The 21,331-nt window shown below is 40.4% G+C and overlaps 1 protein-coding gene across 1 annotated transcript in view; it reads left to right on the plus strand.

Annotated features, from left to right (window-relative positions):
- The window catches only part of KCNMB4 (potassium calcium-activated channel subfamily M regulatory beta subunit 4), a 57,693-nt gene that overhangs the window by 14,562 nt on the left and 21,800 nt on the right, over positions 1–21,331 (plus strand). Inside the window, exon 3 of the mRNA XM_006768159.2 lies at positions 14,258–14,385. Within this exon, the coding sequence (XP_006768222.1) occupies positions 14,258–14,385 (128 nt within the window). The remainder of the gene's footprint in view (positions 1–14,257; positions 14,386–21,331) is intronic.

The raw sequence follows: 21,331 nt of genomic DNA on the forward strand, positions 1-21,331 counted from the left end.
AGCCTCTCCTCTTCCCCCCCCCCTGGGATTTATCTTCTATAATTGAAACTTTGTAGCCTTGAGCGGGGCTCAGTGCTAGTCAGGGCATGTGGGAAGCTTGGCTTCCTCCATCGCCGGAGGCAACAAAGCCTCCTGCTTGTTCCAGCTCTAAGGCCGCTGCCATCTTAGTTGGATTAATTTGCATACTTGCTCCTGATTGGCTTGTGGGCATGACTTGATCATAGCAGAGGGATGGTTAATTTGCATGTTTCTCTTTTATTATATAGGATTATTGCTTCTCTGATTTTTTTCTGCTAGTATTTCTATACATTCAGATACTTCATAGAGTAATGTAAGTGACATGGAATCTTGTCCTTTCTGCGAAATATTCCAGAACAACAATTAGAGCTATAAATGAAAGTATAATACAGTTGTTATTATTTGACAAAGCTTCCTATGTACCTTAAGTAGGAAATTTTCCTTAATGAGAGAGAAAACAAACACTTAGGCATTCTGGAGCCTTTCGGAATGATCTAAGGCCAATTCTAGGTCAAGGAAAAGTTTCTTAAAATTCAAACCCTGGGAAGGTAGTCAAATACATTAGACTAAAAGATTATGTATTATTATTATCAACAGTATTAAGTAATTTATTTATTTAAAGTAATAAAGTTCCCGATTAATATAACAATTATTTTAATTATACACACACACACACACACACACACACACACACACACTGAGTGGCCAGATTATTATGACCAGCCAGATTATTATGACCATCCCATCAGTACTTCATTGACACTTCCAAAAATACCGAATATTGAAAACTTCCTAAGCAAATACTCAAGGTTTTATTATTATGATTATTTGCATAATTAATTCACTTCAATGCACTGATGGGGTGGTCATAATAATCTGGCCACTCGGTGTATATATAGCCTTTGCTTCTTAGACAAATACAGGAAAAACTTCTTTTTCCCTTACTTTTAGAAATAGGCATATATTGCCAATGGAAAATATACTCATATTCTTAAGAAGCATAACAGAGATAACATGACCTTGACAACTCTTAGGAGGCTGGAAAAGGGTGGGTGTGTATGTGAGGAGATAGCAGGTCCTGGGGTTTGTTCCCAGGACTGCAGTAACTCCTGGGCCTCTAACGGCTTTAGTGTAAAAGTATCATTTTTTTTTTTTTAACAAGGAGAGTTCTCCCTCCACCCCCCACCTCACTGCTGCTGCTTCTTCGGCTATTCGAGGGTACTTCTGTAGCTCCAGCCCTCTAGGATAAATACTTGGGAGTTTAAATAATTATCTCCCATATTTTTCTCTTTTTGAGTAGACTAACAGTATGAAAACTTGTATATAAGAAGAGATTTTAAAAACAGAAACAAACAAACAAAAAACCAACCCTACAGTAAATGAATGAGTACTCACAAAAGGTGGACTGGGACATTAGCCTTAGAATCTTATTTTACATTAACCCGGTACAGCAAATGGATTCTGAGTGGCACAAAGTCCAAACAGTAGAGACCAAGAATTCCCTATATTCATAAAATGGTGAAGTGCAAACTAAGTCCCCTAAAGATAAGAAAGTAAGCAGAGAACATCAATCAGTAACCAAGTTACATTACAGACAGACAAGAACGTCTACTAGCTAAGAATTTCCAGTGGCTGATGTCTTGAGAGGGAGAGCAAGAAGGGTACCCAAGATTAAGAATTTGTGGCAGCTGCTGGGAAATTCCTGCAATCCCTGCCATGTGTTCAGCCTGCTACAAGTAGCTGGGGCTCCCAGCAAAGTGAAGTATGTCCCCTTTTTGAACAAATTAAGCCAAGCAACAAAGACACAAAACAACAGTTAACAGAGACACTCTACGTACAATATTTATAGGCATGCACAACCTACGGACAAGACTTAATAAACTAGAGTTCTTTCAGAAGATGTCTTATAGTGCCCGGGACTTACAGGTAGAGTGCGGACCAGAGGGCTCCCTGGTGGGGTGGCTGGTGAACATCCACAAACAGCCTGTTGTTCACAGATCTCATTATATTCTGCTCTCCATGGTAGATATTGACTGGCGTCCAGAGTTGTTTGGGCCAAAATCTGCCCGTTCTAAGGAGCCATGTGATAATTTTCAGACAAGGCATTAAGGAATCCTTTTGTAAATGGACTGTTAGCTCCATTTTCTCTCCTACTTTTCCTTATTTCTTAAAAGGTATTAAAGGAGAGCAGCTCATGAATTCTATTACCTTGTTGATCTTTGACAAGGGTGTCAGAGCTGGGCAAGCACAGTTTTTCAACCTATGATGCTTGAAAAACTGTTTATCCAAATGTGAAGAGTGACATTGGACTTCTACCTCAAACTATATACAAAAATTAACTTAGCCCTAGTCGGTTTGGCTCAGTGGATGGGGCGTCGGCCTGTGGACTGAAGGGTCCCAGGTTTGATTCCGGTCGGGGGCATGTGCCTTGGTTGTGGGCGCATCCCCAGTGGGGGGTGTGCAGGAGGCAGCTGATCGATGTTTCTAGCTCTCTATCCCTCTCCCTGTCTCTCTGTAAAAATCAATAAAATATATATTTAAAAAAAATTAACTTAATATGGATTAGAGACCCAAATGTAAGAGCTAAAACTATAAAGCTCTTAGAATAAATACATATGTAAATCTTTATACCTTAGAATTAGACACAGTTTTTTAACTATGGCACGAAAAACACAAGCAACCAAAGGGAAAGTAGATCATTGGACTTAAAATTTAAAACATTTGCCCTTCAAAGGACACCATCGAGAAAGCGAGAAAGCCCTGGCTGTTGTGGCTCCGTTGGTTGAGTGTCTTCCTGTGCACCAAAATGTTGCCAGTTGGGGCACATGCTCCGGTGTTGAGTAGATTGATGTTCCTCTCTTCCCTTTCCTTTCCTCTCTCTCTCAAATCAATTTTCAAAAAAACATTTAAAAAAAATAAGTGGAAAGACAACCACAGAATGACAAAGTATTTTCAGATATTATATAACAAACTTTTACAACTCAACAACAATAACAAAAACGCAAATGACTCAGTTCAGAAATAAACAAAGATGGCAATTGATATTTTTCCAAAGAGGGCATATATTGGCCAATAAGCACATGAAAATATGTTCAAAATTATTAGTCATTAGGGGAATGCAATTCAAAACTGCAATAATATACCATTAGAATGACTAGAAGAAGAAAAAAGACAGTAACAAGTGTTGGTGAGAGTGTGGAGAAACTGAAACCCACATACATTGCTGGTAAACATGTAAAAGATGCAACCCCTTCGGAGAACAATTGGCAGTTCCTTAAAAATTTGAATGTAGAGTTACTTTGTGACCCAACAATTCCATTCTTAGGTATATACTCAAGAGAAATGAAAACACATGTGCAAATTAAAACTTATACACAGCTATTCATAGCAGCATCATTCATAATAGCCAAAAAGTAGAAACAACTTCAATGTCCACCAACTGATGAATGGATATACAAAGGCTATATCGATAGAAGGAGTATTATTTGACTAGAAGGTATGAAATGTGGATATATGCTGCCACATATATTTTTAAAAACATTAAAATTGAAAGAAAAATGACAAATTTGGAATAATATTTGCACCACGGTAGAGAAATGATTCAAAACTTAACATATGAAGAAATCTTAGCAATAAATAACCATCTCTTCAGAAGAACACTAGGTGTGGTGGTTAATCTTATGTGCCAACTTGACTGGGCTAAAGGGTGCCCAGACAACTGGTAAAACATTATTTCTGGGCGTGTCTGTTAGGCTGTTTCTGGAAGAGATTAGCTTTGCATCGGTAGACTCAGTAAAGAAGATCCCCCCTTGCCAATGTGAGTGGGCATTGTCCAATCTTGTCAAGGACCTGCATAGAGCCAGAAGACAGAGGAAGGGCAAATTCGCTCTCCATTTGAGTTGGGGCATGACATTGGCACTCCTGGTTCTTGGGCCTTTGGAGTTGGACTGGGATTTGCATCGTTGGCTCCTTGGTTCTCAGGCCTTCAGGCTCAGACAGAATTACGCACCCAGCTTTCCTGGGCTTCCATCTTGCAGAGAGCAGATCATGAGACTTCGTAGCCTCCCTTATTGTCTGAGCCAGTGCCTCATAATAAATCTCTTTCTACAGGCCTATTTATATCCTGTCAGTTCTGTTTCTCTGGAGAACCCTGACTAGGCAAAACATGAACAGGCAGTTCAGTGAAAGAATTATAACTAACTAAGCACATGAAAAATATGAATAATCTCACTAATACCCAAAGAAATACTAATCAATACAATATTGAGATACTTTTCCTGCCTATCAGTTGACAGTTATTACATTGGTAAAGACCCGAGGTCATGGACAGTCTCATGCACTGCTGGTGGGAGCATATTGTCAGGGAGCAATTGGAAATACATACCAAAATCCTGAAAAAGACACACATTATTTTTCCTAGGGCTGCTGTAACAAGTACCATAAACTGGGTGGCTTAAAGCAACAGAAATTTGTTCTTTTACAGTTCTGAAGGATAGAAGTCTAAAATCAACATGCCAGAGTGGCCATTCTTGCCCTGAAGGCTCTAGAAAAAAATCCTTGCCTCTTTCTAGCTGGTGGTGGCTGTGTGCAAGCCTTGGCACTCCTGGCCTTGAAGCTGCATCACTCCAATTTCTGTCTCCTTCATGTGGCCGTCTTCCGACTGTGTCCCTGTATCTCCCTCTTCTATCTCTTATAAAGACAGCAGTCATTGGCTTTAGGGTCCACCCAAGTCTATGATGTCATCTTAACTAATCATATCTACGAAGACCCTATTTTCAAATGAGGTCACATTCTGAGGTTCTGAGTACACATGCATTTGGGGGAAGACATTATTCATCCTGGTACAATATGCATACTCTTCGACAAAGTAAAACTGTTTTGGGCAGTATATCATAGGAAAAAATGATGGAATTATTGAAAGATGTAGCTATAAATGTATTACTTGCAGTACCATTAAAAATTGCAAAACAGCCCTGGCCAGTTTGGCTCAGTGGATAAAGCATCAGCCTGCGGACTGAAGGGTCCCAGGTTCGATTCCGGTCAGGGGCACGTGCCTGGGTTGTGGGCTCAATCCCCAGTGGGGGGCGTGCAGGAGGCAGCCGATCAATGATTCTCTCTCATTCATTGATGTTTCTAGCTCTCTCTCCCTCTAACTTCCTCTCTGAAACCAATAAAAATATATTTTTTAAAAAAATTGCAAAACATCTGAAACAACCTAAATGTCAGTAAAATGGTACAGTTTGAAGGAATTGACATAGACATACACTTATATGATGAAATACTGTGTTAAATTATATTGTTGACATGTATATTTTTAAAAAATATATATTTTATTGATTCTTTACAGAGAGAAAAGGAGAGGGATAGAGTGTTAGAAACATTGATGAGAGAGAAACATCGATCAGTTGCTTCCTGCACACCCCCTAACTGGGTTTGTGCCCACAACCAAGGTATATACCCTTGACCGGAATCGAACCTGGGGCCCTTGAGTCCGCAGGCCGACACTCTATCCACTGAGCCAAACCAGTTAGGGCGACATGTATATTTTTTACAAAAAGGATGTTTCTCTTGTATTATGACAAAAAAGTAGGTTACAAAACAGTGTGATTCCATATTTGAAAAAAAGTGCTTATGTGTTTATTACATATATACATACACACACCAGTAATTTTTTAAATTAACCTTATTGGAGTGATAATGGTCAATGATATGATACAGGTGTCAATTGTACAATTTATGATATAGCGCCTATATATTATATTGTATTGTATTGTCCACCACCCAAAGTCAAATCTTCTTCCATTAGCATATATTTGACCCCTTTATCCTTTACTACCCCTCACCCACTTCCCTCTAGTGACCACCATACTGTTTGTCTGTGTCTATGAGGTTTTGTTTGCTTTCCTTGTTTGTTCATTTGTTGCTTTCAGTTTTATATCCCACATATGAGTGAAATCATATGGTTCTTGACTTTTTCTGTCTGACTTACTTTGCTTAGCATGATATTCTCAAGATCCATTCATGTTGTTGCAGATGACTGTATTTCATCTTTTTTATGGCTGAGTAGTATCCCACTGTATATATGAAACACATCTTCTTTATCCAATTCTCTACTGGGGGACACTAGTTGTTTCCATGTCTTGGCCACTGTGAATAATGCTGCAGTGAACGTGGGGGTGCACATATCTTTGTGAATAAATGTTTTCAAAGATACCCAGAAGAGGGGTTGCCGGATCATATGGTAACTCTATTTTTTGAGGAGCCTCCATACTGTTTTCTATAGAGGCTTCCAGTTTTCTTCTCCAATAAAGATGGCCTTACTTTTATGATGAGAGAAAACCCAGAAATGTCACTTTAAAATAAATGCTCTGAAACACATGGGAAAAGATTAAATAATACAGCTTAGAGGATCAGTGTACTGAAGATGAAGCTACCTACTCGAGAAAACCATCGTGTGTTGTACTTGTTTACCTATCCCACCCAACCAAGTTATGTTACTACAGTGCTGAGGGGATGGAAAAGCCTTTTCTCCAGCCCCCTTTGAGGGACAATCCTAGGTTTCTCTAACATGTCCCAGGCAGAGCTGTACACGGAGCAGGCATTCGGAAGCTGCCTGGGATCATGGAAAAGGCTGAGGTGCCTACACCCTGTAAGCCAATCACTTAACCTCTTGATCCTCAGTTTCTTCACAGACTGAGGATTATAAATAACATATACAATGTTCCAAGAAAGTACTATTGATAAGTACTTGTGGAACAAATAAACCTTGGCATTTGCATTGAGGCACCCAGTAGGGAAAATTTCGCAGATGAGGAAAGAGGTTAAGGACTTCGTCATAAACTGTATTTGTAATGTTGAAGCAATAGCATAATTTCTGATATCATAATATCAACTCTCCATTCCTTAATCTGCATAGCTGATAGGAACATATCTACTTGCTACAGCTTGCATTATTTTAAAGTATCTGTAGAATCATTAATTAAACAGATGTTTAGCAAGCACCCGCACTTGGCAGGCCTTCCTCTAGGTTCTGGGGATGCAGTGTGAAGGAAATCCCTGCTGGGTCGGAGCTTTTTTTTCCTGGCGCAATCATCAGAGGACTTCACTCACTCAGTGCTGTGGTAGGTGCACTTACTGCTTGGATTTGAGATGGCATCTACCTACTCCATCCATTGAGCTCTGTGTCAACCAGCTTTATCTCCCACGCCTGTGTGATATATTGAATGTCCATTTTCTGGCTAATGTTGAACACTTTGACCTTCAGTGATTTTTAAAAAAAAATCTTTATTGTTGAAAGTATTACATATGTCGCCTTTTTTCTCCCATTGACCTCTTATATCCCGTCCCTGGCCCCCGCCCCCGGCCTTCACCACTCTATTGTCTGTGTCCAGGGGTTATGCATATATTCATACAAGTTCTTTGGTTGATCTCTTCCCACCCACCCACCTTCCCCCACTCTTCCTCTGAGATTCGACAGTCTGTTCCGTGCTTCTATGTCTCTGGATCTATTTTGTTCAACAGTTTATTTTGCTCATTAGGATCACAGCTGTTGTCAGTTATTATGCAAAGTAACAGTTTTACGTGGTTGATTGTAACAGTTCCATGTTTAATGTTTTGAGGAAACTCCATGCTGATTTCCATAATGGCTGCACCAGCCTGCATTCCTACCAGCAGTGTACTAGGGTTCCCTTTCTCTATATCCTCATCAGCATTTATCATTTGTTGATAGTAGCCATTCTGACAGGTGTGAGGTGATACCTCATTGTCATTTTAATTTGCATCGCTCACCAACTTTAGCAGTCTGCTCAGATCCAGAAGTTAAGTGAATATTACTAATTTCCAAAAAAAAAAATGCAGATGTAGTATTAACACATGATAATACGTTATAACTAAAGGAGCACTAGTGGGTGGGTGGATTACTCTACAGGAGGTAGTGAGCCACTTTTCAGAGAAGCATTTAAGGGGAGAAGAACAACTCTTCTGTGAGTAGCAGTTCAGATAATTAGGGCATTTTCCATCACCGTCTCCCATGCCCCCTATACTCCAGCACATTGGATGACTCAGTCTTTCTGGAACATCTGTACACAAAGTCTTCGCACATTGCATTTTTTGTTGGAATGTCACCTTCCCAACCTGGTCATTCACCGAAAAACCATTTCCATGAAGACACAAATCCAAAGTCATCTGTGAAGTCTTCTCTCAAAAATCTCAACACTCCTGACTCATTTGTGGATTATAATGAACAACATAAACTGATGAACAAAAATAGATCTAGAGACAGAGAAGCATCGATCAGATGCTCAAACCTCAGAGGGAAGGCAGAGGAGGGTGGCCTAAGGGGGAGAGATTAACCAAAGGACTTGTATGCATGCATATAAGCATAAGCAATGGATACAGACACCGGAGGATGAGGGCATGAGTGGGGGAATGGGGGATAATGGGGGGGAGATAAGGACACATTTGTAATATCTTAATCAAGAAAGGAAAAAAAATCTCAACACTCCAAAGCCACATCTTCACTTCCTCTTTTGTGACTACAAAGCCCTTTGTGAGTATGTTACTATTCCTACACTGCACACTTCTGGGCAGGGAGGGAGGGAAAGGGTGAGGAGTGAGTAATAGCTAATCTGTTTTCTGTCCAGTACTCACTAGTCAAAAGTGGTTTGTTGCCTAAATGATCATTTCTGAAAATCTGTCATTCCCTAGCCCCACTGAATCACTCAGAAGGTGGTCTTTTTGTCATGCAGTCCCCTGGGCTGTGGACAAACACTCTTCTAGGCTAAGCACCACTCTGCTTCTGCCCAGCCCATAAGAGCTCTCAAAAAAGCTCCTTTTAGCTTCTCCTGTTCTTAGCTTGCTTTTTACATTTTCTATTTATTTGACCTTCAAATTCTTCCACGGGATTATTTTCATTTAGCTTTCAGATACATTCTGGAACCACCTGCGATAGAACTTGTTTTTTTTTTTAGCTCTCATATAATTTTGTATTGTTTGTTCACTACATTCATAAAGTGTGTGTGTGTGTGTACTTGCTTATTAATGAAGTCGTGAGGATGTGAAACTTTGTGGAGTTTTTAAATGGATCAGTTACACTTTTTTATTCCATGGTGCTTTTCTGATCATAGGTTTATATTGTCAAAAAGTCCCTAAAGTTACAAATCATAGCTGACATAGAGATGTCTTATAGGATTTCAGAAAATGGGGGATTTTGGATGAAAATATAATTAGACCCATGTTCCAGTTGATAATGTTTTAAGAATTCATTTTCTAACCAAATTTATTTTGGAAATTATTTAATCAGCTAAACCCATGCTTGTATTATGTCTTTAATACTACCCTCCCTACCCAAGTGCAATCAAAAAAGAAACTGGAGAAAAAAGCCAGTCTCCCCATTTCTGTATCTTAGATAATGCCTAACACAGAACCCGGTCCCCGTTGTTTAGTTAAATGGATCACGTGTTTTGTGCAGTGGTTTTTTTAAAATGACTCAGTAAAGGAAGAAAGTGAGTTCTGCCTACTCTGCCCACATGATTGAAATGCAGTCCGCAAGACACTTATCACACAAAGAACCCACCCAAGAAGAGTTCTATTAAAATATGAATCCATTGTGGTAGGCTGAAAAGCATGTGATTATGCATCTTGATAAACCCTAAAATAAGATCATGGAAAATAAGTAATAATAAGTCTGTAATCCAATGTTCCACATCAAGTGAAGACAGTGTCTTCCCTTCATGAACTCACTGGAAGCCTTTATATTAATTAATATACTTAGAATAGCCCACTCGATCCTGTCACTTTGTTCATGAATGCAGAAGTCAATTTTTTTTTCCCTAAAAGGTAGGCATTAAACAAATCTATTGCATTCCTCTTTTTCTCCTGGCTTTTAAAAAATATTACTTTTTTTCTAATTAAATTTATTGGGGTGACCTTGGTTTCTCCTGACTTTTTAAAGAAAGTGATTTCATGGAAGTTTAGGCCGCAAATGACTCAGACTCTAGTGAAGGTTATTTGGGCAACATTGATTGTGGAAGTTAGGAAATGCTGCCTTTGCAAATGAAATACAAAGAAGGTCAGAACTATATGAAGAAGTTTCTCCAAGGGAATGCTCCTTGTCCTACATGACCACAGACACTGCGTCTATAAATTCACCTCAGTGAAATTGCATCCATAGCACCAAAAACCGACCCTGGAGCCAAACTGAGACTTGAGGGAATAAGCAAAGGCTTACAATGCATTTCTCTGAGAATGTACCAGGCCTGCAAAGAAATGCTTTAGCCACTAGTCCTCAGGAGGGCTTCATTCCCAAAGAATCACTACACTGATTCTCCAAGAAAGGGATGCAAAAGTCAGCTCTTCTCCCTGACCTCCATATTGGGAGCAACGAAGAGAAGACTGGAAAGCCCTAAAGATGAAAGACCCGGAGGCAGTGCTGTGCAGTGGTTAAGAACAAACACTGCAGTCTGATTCCCAGCCTTTCCATTTGCCGCTGCCCCAGTTTTCTCATCTGTAAATGAGGGTGCTCATATTTGCTCATTTGGATTAAATGAGATTTGGATTAATGAAATGCTTGACATACAGTCAATGAATGTTAGACATGATGGCGATGATGATGATGATGATGATGGTGATGAATTGATGATTTTGATGATGATGATGGTTTATGATGATGATGATGATGATGAGATGGTATACATTATTCCACGTACTCCTCCCCCAAAGGAAAGAGATTCATGGTGGAGCTATTCTTGTGTCAGGAAAACCATCAGGCTTGAACAACCTAGAAAGGAAAGGAGTCCCTGTGACTGAATTTCTAATTCTTTTTCTAGAACACTGCTCTGAAATTTCACATAACTCTTTTAAAACTTTAAAAATCTACTGATCCACTTAAATAGAATTGAGAAGAAGTCTAGGGAGATTCTGGGTTTGGCTCCACAGAAATTTTAAAGATAGACTAACTGGAGAATCAAGATATATGAGAACGAGCAATAATGATTTTTAAGAACATAAAGTTTAGCTTTTAAAATAGTTTCCTTTCAAGGTGTTATGAGCTTTAAAAGTTGCTAGGGTATTATAATATCATTATTTAATCTATGGTACTCTGGAAAGAATGCAGTCCATGAAAAAGAATACTTGGATTTTGATCGCAGGAAACTTTGAGCTTGTGTGAATGAATTTTTATTATTACTTTTTAAAATATATTTTATTGATTTTTTACAGAGAGGAAGGGAGAGGGATAGAGAGTTAGAAACATCCATCAGCTGCTTCCTGCATACCCCCTACTGAGGATATGCCTGCAACCAAGGTACATGCCCTTGACCGGAATCGAACCCGGGACCCTTCAGTCTGCAGGCCAATGCTCTATCCACTGAGCCAAACCAGTCAGGGCGAATTTTTATTATTTTTTTTAAAATCCATTCACACAAGCTCAATGTTTCCTGAAGGCAAGAAACACTTCTTTTATCCCAAGTGAAACCAGGACATACTTAAAACTCACTCAGTGAAAGCTTTTGTCTGACTTTTTCCAGAAACATGTAGGTGTGATTCTCCTGGTCACATCATAGTGTTATTGTCATTTGAGAGAGACATTTAATTCCCCCACCCTCACCCCCTAAAAATAGTAAATAATTCAAACTGAGTTAACTTGCAAATTTTAAAAATCGGCTTTAATTCTATTTGGTTGTTAGTTGTTATTCTCTAAGATATTTAGTATACCCCTTGTGCTGAGCATACACAGCAAAAAGGGCTCTGATGTGATTTTAGGGTTTCACTCCTCACAGCTTCTACCTCCAAATCTAGAAATTTCTCCTTCCTACAAAGAGCACAATCAGTTGACACCTACTCTCCCTTTATAAGCTAATTTACCATGATGTAGAAAGGTTTTAATAGAAGGAAAGGAAATGTCCAGCACATTATTGGAAATAAGCAATAGAAAAGTCAGATCCCCCTTATGAGCATTTCCTTAATGCAAAGCCCAGGCCCCCAGGAAAGGCCTTGCCACACCGTCCTTTCTGCCGGCTGGCTGGTGACTCAGGCTTCCCAGCCAGGTCTCCAGGGGCAGGATCACTTCTGAGAAAAATACTACAATCGTGTTTGTAGTCCTGCCTTCTGTTCGGAACTTTCTTGGTGTACATCCAAGAACAGAATCATGGAAATGTAGAGCTAGAAATTGTTTTGGAGACGACAGATTAGAAAAAAGTGAAATCTAGAAAAAGGACTTATTTACTCAAGCCCAAACACCTAACAAATATTAGGACTGGAGCCCTATCCAATGGTCTCCATTCCTTCTAAGCCCACTTGCTGCTTTGAAGAACTTAGAATTCATCATTTCACAGAAACTCTTTGCTTTATCTTTCTGTTATTAATAGAAGTGGAGCTGTATAGGCAGAAGATAAATATGCAGTGACTCAGTCATTAAAATAATACTATTTGCTGGGTTTTAAGCATGTTATGATTCATTAATGCTACCAACGTTTTTGAAATTTCACTGTTATCAGGCATAGTTCTACACGTGAAGATACAGAAAGAAAGAAAGAAAAAAGCCCTTGTCCCAACTTGCCAGCGAATGGGGAGGCTGACATAAAACAGACAAGGGTGATGCTGTGTGATCCTAGCTGTGATCGCGTGGGGTGCGACCTCTATGGCCACATGAAGGAGGGGGCTTAACTGTGGGGTAAGAAAGAGAAGGATCCCCCTAACAGGTAATGCCAGAACTGCATCTTGAAAGAAGGGACTAAGGAAAAAGGCATTAAAAGGAGAAAGAAGAGTATTGCTAGTCAGGGAGCTGTGACAGCACATGGCAGATTTGGGTACAAAAGTGCTTCCACATGACTGCATCCCAGGCTAAGTGAGGCCGAGGACAGGCGGATCAGGTCATGATGAGCTTTGTATATCATGCTAAAATGTTTGTATTTTACCAGAAAATAATGGGAAGGCATTGATACATTATATGCTGTAAAATAATATGACTCAAGTTATACTATAAAGCAAATAGTTTTTTTTTCTGTTCCTTAATATCAGATACTTTGGTAAAACATCTGAGAGTAGACTGTGACAAAATTGCCAGGATCTACTTCCAATTGTCGAGTTGACAGAAATCTCAATTTCCTCATCTGTAAAATGGGGATCATTATAGAGTTGTTAAAGCCTGTTAAGCATGGATTACAGTGTCTGGCATATTGTAGAGACTTAGTAACTGTAAGCCGGCATTGTCTTCATTGTGTTCATCATCATTATAACAGACTGAATTGGAGAAAATGGAGGAGAATGCTAAGGGCTAATTTTTACATCTAAAGTTAAGAGTAATTTTCCAGTTCTGCTGCATCTACATTGTTTAGGGTAACATAGGGTCAGAGAGTACTCTGTGGGAGGCATGGCTGGGAAAAGGCATTGGTTAGCAGATTGCACGTATTGTGTACTTGGGGGGAACTTTTCTGCTGATTCTGTTGTCCAAGAGAATGTAAGATAAGAAAACATGCCCTGACTAGTTTGGCTCAGTGGATGGAGCGTCAGCCTGCGGACTGAAGGAGACAGCTGATCAATGTTCTCGCTCATCGATGTTTCTAGCTCTCTATCCCTCTCTCTTCCTCTCTGTAAAAAATCAATAAAATATATTTAAAAAAAGAAAACAGGAGTTTCCGCCATTGAGAGCAGTATCTGAGCAGAGTAGAGGCTTGGTTTGTTAGTTAAAGAAGGAAAAAGAAAATATTAATGTCCATAGAAAGAAATGGGAGATAAAATTAACTTTTTCTTTTTGCTTCCCTTCGTTGATTGACAGGCTCTCAAAAAGAGAGAGTATGCTTTTAGTTTGCTATTAGATTGTATCTAGTTGTTTATAATATATCCTTATACTGTAAGGACTGAAGGTTAGGTTTTCCTGTATTTTTGTTACTAGCATATTTTCTGTAATTGGGCCAAATTTGAAATTTGTAGCAGGTCCTCATTTCATTCAGTGTTGTTTCAGTGTAACGTTGATGCTATGTCCAAGGAACTTCACTCTTGTTTATATCAGTCAACCTGTGGTGAAATTGGTTTTGTTATTTGGTTTGGTCACAGTTTCAAGAACCTATCATTGACATTAAGCAAGGACTTACTCTAGGTTAGCAATTTAAATTTGGCTGTATTAAAAATAAGGTAGGTTACAAATAGATTTAGTATCTGCATGCCATCTCTATAAAAAATGGACTATATTTCAATATTTCATAGAATAATAGGTTTACTTTTTGTTGTTTTGTTTTGTTAGTGCTCCTATATCCCTCCCTGTAAGAGAGAAAATCAGAAGAACTTGGAAAGTGTCATGAATTGGCAACAGTACTGGAAAGATGAGATTGGTTCCCAGCCATTTACTTGCTATTTTAATCAATTTCAGAGGTAAGCCAATATTTACATGTACCTATTAAACTTGTTTATAGCCTTTTGTAGCTTTACACTATGACGTATTACATTAATTAATCATAGACTGTGCTAACTTGAAAAATATACAACATGGAGATTGTCTCAATTCTTTCCAGCATGTAGGTAGGGAAGACCCTTCTTACTCTATAGGATGGAGGCATGCAAAGAATCTGCAAGCAAAAAAAAAGAGAGAGAGAGGAGAGAGAGAGAGCGCTTGTATCTTAGAGTGCACCATCTGGGTACACTGAGAACGTGCCTTAGGTAGGATCATTGTATACTAGCTAAGGTGTTGGTTTATTAACCTCTTGGACTGCTTCAAATATCATTTTCCCTTTTACTTTTTATTCTGATGAATAAAATGAGTTCATACCATTAAAACTTTGTTTGACTTAGATCTCAAGCTATACCATATAATAATGTTTCCTTGGATTAGAACACTTCAGTACCCACACAGATCCATCATGGTAATCTATTCACCAGACATTATTGAGTATTTACAACACTTGCTGGACATCTCCACTTGTGTGTTTTACAGTTATGTCAAACTTTCTTTTCCTCTGATGGTCCCTCTCTTGGAGAATGGCACTACCATCCACTCGTTTACCTAGTCCAGAAACCTTTGAGTGATTCTTAATCCACTTTTCTTTTGTATACTTTATGAATAGGTGCTGATTGTACCTCTGTGACATCTGTTCTGTGCCTTCCCTGTGCCACTGACTTAGTTTTTCATATTATTTCTCAGCTCCATTAATGTAATAGTCTTCTTTTTTATTTTTATTGAATTTATTGGGGTGACCCTGGTTAACAAAATTATGCAGGGTTCAGGTGCACAATTCCACAATATATCATCTGTACACTGTATTGTGTTTTTACCACCCCAAGTCAAGTTTCCTTCCATCACCATTTATCCCCCTCTATCCTTCTCCACCTCCCCTCTTCCACCTCCCCCATCTCCACCCTGCCCCCACTGCATACCATTTTGCATGCAGCTGCTAAGGTGATCTTTCTAAAACCTGAGACTAATCGGTTACACCTCATAGTTTTTGAGTCAAATCCAAATATCTTGGCATGGCCTATGTATCAGGTACCTATTTCTGTGTAATAAACTACCCTAAATCTAACAGCTTACTACAGCGATTCATTATCTCTTCTGATTTTGTGAGTTGGCTGGGAGGTTCATCTGTTGGTCTCTCCTGGGCTCATGTGCAGTCAGATGATGGCTAGAATAGCTGTGTGGTCCATAAGGTCCTCTTCTCTCACCTGGTGCTGGCTCAGATGAAGCACCTGTTCTCCACCTGGCCTCTCATTCTCTAATAGGCTAGATCCCCTTCCTTTTGGCATGGCAGCCTCAGGGCAGCATTTCAAGAGAGCCAGGCCTTTGCTTTGGAACTCACATAACATTACTTCTGATATGTTTTGTTGGTCAAAGGGAGTCATTATATAGCCCAGGTTCATGGGGTATTGAAATAGACTGAAAGCTGCAAAGGTGGTGTAGCTATATTTAATCTACAATGGCACACAGACCTCTCACCCTAGGCTACCACCTCTCCAGCCTTATCTCCATACTCACACTCTTTGTAATAGACTTTCTGAACAATGTGCAGTTCCAGGAATATCTGATACTTTTATATCCATGCCCCTTTATTTGCTTCTTCTGCTTCTTGACGCCTTGCTGAAGACTCCTCAGATATCACCTTCTCTGGGCTGCTTTGCTTGATCAGCAGGTTTCATTTAGTTGTATATCAGTCAGGATGCCATCTGCTGCAGATAAATATAAAACTGTGGCTCAAAGTGCCAAAACCAATTGGGAAATTTATTACTTCGTACATTAAGAAATGCATGAGTGGGCTGACATTAAGGTTGTTTGATGCAGTGACTTACAGTGCCATCAAGAACCCCGTTCTTCTAGAGCTCAGTTCTGCCTCAGGTGGCTCCCTGATGACCACAGTATGGCTGCTGTGGTTCCAGATGTCACAGCCAGACACAGCAGTGATCAACATCAGAAAGAGCCTATCTCTCCTGACATTGTTTTATTTTCACAGCTTCCCAAAGCCAGCATCCCCTCAGGTGTTTTGGTTTATAAGAGTTCCTTTGCCTATACACCTAAACTAATCACAAAAAGAACGGAATCTACCTCTGAACGGGGGATAGGCAATGCGTCCTAAGGTGCACGGAGGAAGGGTATACACCTGAATAGATTTGGGAAGGAAGAAGACAGGGGATGGAATTTGTGGAACAACCAAAAGTACCAGCTATTATAAGGTGTGTCTTCCATGTTCTGTGTACAGCTGTGACCCTCGCTTTCTATAACTATACCAGAGGACCTTTAAAAATAAAATGCGCTGCAGATCAATTAAGTTAGAACCTCTGGTGGGTGAATGTAGACATTACTATTCTTAAAAAATTAACTCCAGAAATTCTGATATATGAGAAATGTATTATATTATATACTAGTTATTACTATGTATCTCATATATATCTATTATGAGATTCTAATACATGTACATTCTGATATACAAGCTATATATTAATCATTAATATATCTTATATATTATATAAAATATATCTATATGTTTACATTAGACATATATACACATAATATTTGAGATATGTTAATATATTTATAAATATATCTAATAAACCAAGGCTTGACAATATATGGTACATTGAGTATATAATGAGTGGTGAATTTTTAAGCTGGAGAAGTAGCTTGGGGTTAGATTTCTAAAGAATCATACACACCATTCTAAGGAGATTGCCATACAAGCAATGGAAATTTGTAAAAAGTTGTGTTTTCTTTAAACCAAAGACTGGCATTACTAGATCTCTGACTTAAACAGTAACTGGTATGAGTGCTGAATGTGTGTTGAAGGGAAAAATAGTGAAAGGCAGGTTACTCTGACTCAGTGATGGGGAAGTGAGGAGAGTACTGATCGGAAAAAATAATATTTTTGAGTGGCTATGATGTGCCAATGATTGCGAATAACATCTTGTTTAGATCACCACATTTCTTATAGTCGTTCTCAGCACTAGCCCTATTTAATAGATGAGGAAACTGAGTCCTAAAGGAGTTAAATAACTTGCCCAGTGCACACAGCTATTAAGTGGAATCCAGTTAGTCTGATCCCAAAGCTCCTCCTCTCAACCATCTGCAGTGGAGCTTATGTGAGAGCAATGAAAGTGGAAGGCTCTAACAGGGCATATGTCAGGCAAGACATTTAGTTACAGTCAGTAGAACTGAATGACAATGTAAGTGATGAGGAAAAAGAAGGTATCAAATTTGACTGAGTTTGAGAAAAAGCTGGTCCAGCTCTGACTATGCCGAAGTTGAGGGACTCATAAGATACCCAGAAGATGCTTGAAGGAGTTGGAAATACAAACCTTTCATCCAGGAGCAAGAGGTCAGGACCAGTGTTATACAGATCTGGGAATTGGTGGTGCACAAGCATCCTGGTCGAAGCACAGAGAAGGAATGCGCACTGGGAGTACATAGAGAAGAGAAATATGACAGAATCTGGGGATCATCTACATTTAAGGTATAGGTAGGAGGAGATGGAGAAAACAGTCAGATGGTGAGAGGAAAGTAAAAAAAGAATACCGTAGTATCTTGGCAAACTTTTCAGGTTTTAAGGAGAAAGGGGCAATCCAGAAGGACTCCTGAGAAGTCATCAGTTTGGGCAAGTGGAAGTCTCCTAGCAATCATTGTGAGGACAGTCCTAGGACACTGGCTTAGAAATCATCTATAGCCTCTGCAGATGAGGATGTGAAGGCATTAGTAAGTGCAGGGGACTCATTCAAGAAGCTTTCCATGACTGGAAGGAGTGTGGGGAGGAGGTGAGTAATTGAGAGGGAAGGAGGAATGGATGCAGAGCAGTGAGCCTGCTAAATACTAAAACTGCTGAGAAGGACACATTGACTATAGGTAGTAATTGAGACAAAAGTGGAAGAAAAGGAGACAGGATGAGATAAATAGTTTAAGAAGTAGGGATACTCTTTTCTGTGAGGCCGAAGCCAGGGAACGAGCGTAGGCACCAGCAGGCAGGAGGGGAGCTGGATATCGAGCCCAGGACTATCTGGATTGGGTGATCCTTATGCTTCCAGGCCCAACCCGGGGCCATGTTCAGAATGTGGGTGAGCTTGCGCTTGCAATTGGAAGCAAACAGAGCACCCCTTCTCGTGGGCTGTCCTGACTAACCGGTCTCGGTCCCCTAATAAACTCCCCACACTCCCCACTCAGGCACAGAGCTCTCTAAATGTTGCCTCCCCCAAGGGTTGCCTCTTATGAGGGCACAGAGTCTGAATTCCTCAGTCCCCAATCAGGGCTGTTCCTGTGGAATAATGGGGACCATCTGAAAAGAGCTAACCCTCATCCTATACCAATTCTGTTAACTTCAGTAATAGAAAGTTAAGCCCGTTGTACCTCCCTCAGAATGGATGCTCATTCCCTCTCCCTCATCTCACTGTCTCCCCCCCAAACTGTTGGGGTGTAGATAGACGTGGGGGTGTCTGTCACAACCCAGCAGCACCCGAGACATGAGTTTAAGTGACTCCGGGAAAACAGAAGATTGGAGTTTGGCTCTTTTACCACGCCATATGCGAGAGGAAACAGGAGTGCTGGTTGGAGGTGGGAACATGGCAGCTCTTAGTACACTTTTTACTACTGCTAAGTATGAGATAAAGATAGGCTTACTGTAGAGACTCCCAGCTGCTCTTGATAAGATGAACTTTACATTTAAAGTAACCTTTACATTTCACTCACATGCAGGAAATAGGGAGAGTAGTTATCAGGAAATTTCCATTTTTAAGTAAAGGGTGTTATTTTAAAAATTGAAGACAGATTATTTGGAGTCTTAGCTTTGCACTGTGTAAGCCTCATTTCGGAGAGCTATCCTCAGGAGTGGAATCTGCAGTGGCCAGAGCAGCCACCAACAGCCATGCCTGTGTGGGAAGCCAGTCCCCACGTGGTCACCCTGCTCCACGCTCAGAATGGACACTGAGGGCTCCGTGGAGCCTGGCACGGGCTGGTCCCATTCAAGGCCGTCTCGTATAACCCTCCAGCTCTTTGCCTCCTTCAGTCTTGGGCTCACAGTCTCCTTCCAATGTGTATACTTCTAGTTTGCACATTTTACATAGGTGAGGTCACACTTACCCTCCCTATACCACTTGTTAATCTCTTATCCTTCCCAGGCTTCTTTCTCAGCAAAACCTGAATTATGCCCCCGTACCGAGTATGTTTTGAAATTTTCATTCCAGTGCTAGAAAACGTCTCTGTAGTCTGTCTTCTCATGCTGTTCTCCTCTTCATCTGTGCCTTAAATGGCTTCTCCTTGAAGGAAGGATGGCCCTGGGAAATGGGTACTCACACCGCAATTGCTTTTGGATCTAAGGGCCAGGAGGAATGATCAATCTTTGTTTTCGTATTGTTGTTTTTTTTTTTTTTAGCTTTTCCTCAAATGGAGAATATAGTCTTTTTCTATCCAGATATACTGTGTAATGCGTTGTCTTATCCTTCTGAGTGGATAGTAGTTCACAGAATGCACAGAGCAGGCTTGTACACATACATACACTCACCCAATGAACAAACCCAGCCACACCCCCTGTGATGTCTTGAATTATCCCCTGGGTTCGACCCCTCACTGTTTCTCATCCAGGTCGTTGGCATGATCTTCAGCTGGTCTTTCACTCTGGGTCTTTCTCTCGTCTGTCACCACACTGTACTAGGTTTTGTTTTGCTTTATTTAAGCCTCTATTTCAGCGTTTCTCAACCCGTGGGTCGCGACCTCTTTGGCAGTCGAACGACCCCTTCACAGGGGTCGCCTAAGACCATCCTGCATATCAGATATTTACATTATGATTCATAACAGTAGCAACATTACAGTTATGAAGTAGCAACGAAAATAATTTATGGTTGGGTCACAACATGAGGAACTGTATTTAAAGGGCCAGAAGGTTGAGAACCACTGCTCTATTTGATCTTGACACAGTCCTGATTAAATTTCCCTTCCTTCTTATTGTCTGTGGGATAAAGAGCACGCCCTTCCGATCCCAGCTTCAACTTCTGATATTTCATTATGTGCTAGTCATAAGGAAACAAACAGAAGAAAACAGCAGGGAAAAGAAAGCCGGACACAGGTCCCTGCTCATTGGAGCTTATAGCCTATCTCCATACCATGGCATAGGTAATTACAAAGTAGGGGAAATGCTCTGCGGGAAGAGCTGAGGGTACTACTATGCGATGCTGTAACAAGGTGGGGAATCTCAGAGGCCTGCCTGAGTAAATTGTAATTAGGTGGAGACCAGAGGATGCTCAACAGTCATAAACTGATGAACAAAAACAGATCTAGAGACAGAGAAGCATCAATCAGACCATCAAACCTCAAAAGGAAGGTAGGAGAGGGTGGGGGAGAGATCAACCAAAGGACTTGTATGCATGCATATAAGCATAACCAATGGACACAGACACCAGCGGGGTGAGGGCATGAGTGGGGGCGGGGGAGTTGGAGGGGGGCAAAGGGAGGATAAAGACACATATGTAATACCTTGATCATTAAAGAGAGAAAAAAATCCAAAAAAAAAAAGAGTTAGCTAGGTTCAAAGTGAGGCGAGGAATATTTCAGAACGAGGCAACACCATGTGCTTGCTGGTGTTAGGAACTGAAAGGTGGGCCTGGCAGGGAGCTGTGAGGGAAGGACCGTGGTGAGCACTGCCCCTGGAGAGAGAGTGGGTGGGTTCAGATTTCATTTCTATGCAGGCACCAGTCAATGATAGGTTTTAGGAGATGGGTGGTGACATCTGATTGAAATGAACTTTTCCTCCGGCTGTTCCAGTCGCCTCAGATCCCTCTCTGTTTCTCATGCGCATTGATGCCTTTGCTCCCTTCCTCTCCTCTTCCCTCATGTGGGGACACTTTTGCCTTTTTTCAC

Source organism: Myotis davidii, unplaced genomic scaffold (assembly GCF_000327345.1).
Source record: "Myotis davidii unplaced genomic scaffold, ASM32734v1 scaffold582, whole genome shotgun sequence".
Classification (NCBI taxonomy): domain Eukaryota; kingdom Metazoa; phylum Chordata; class Mammalia; order Chiroptera; family Vespertilionidae; genus Myotis; species Myotis davidii.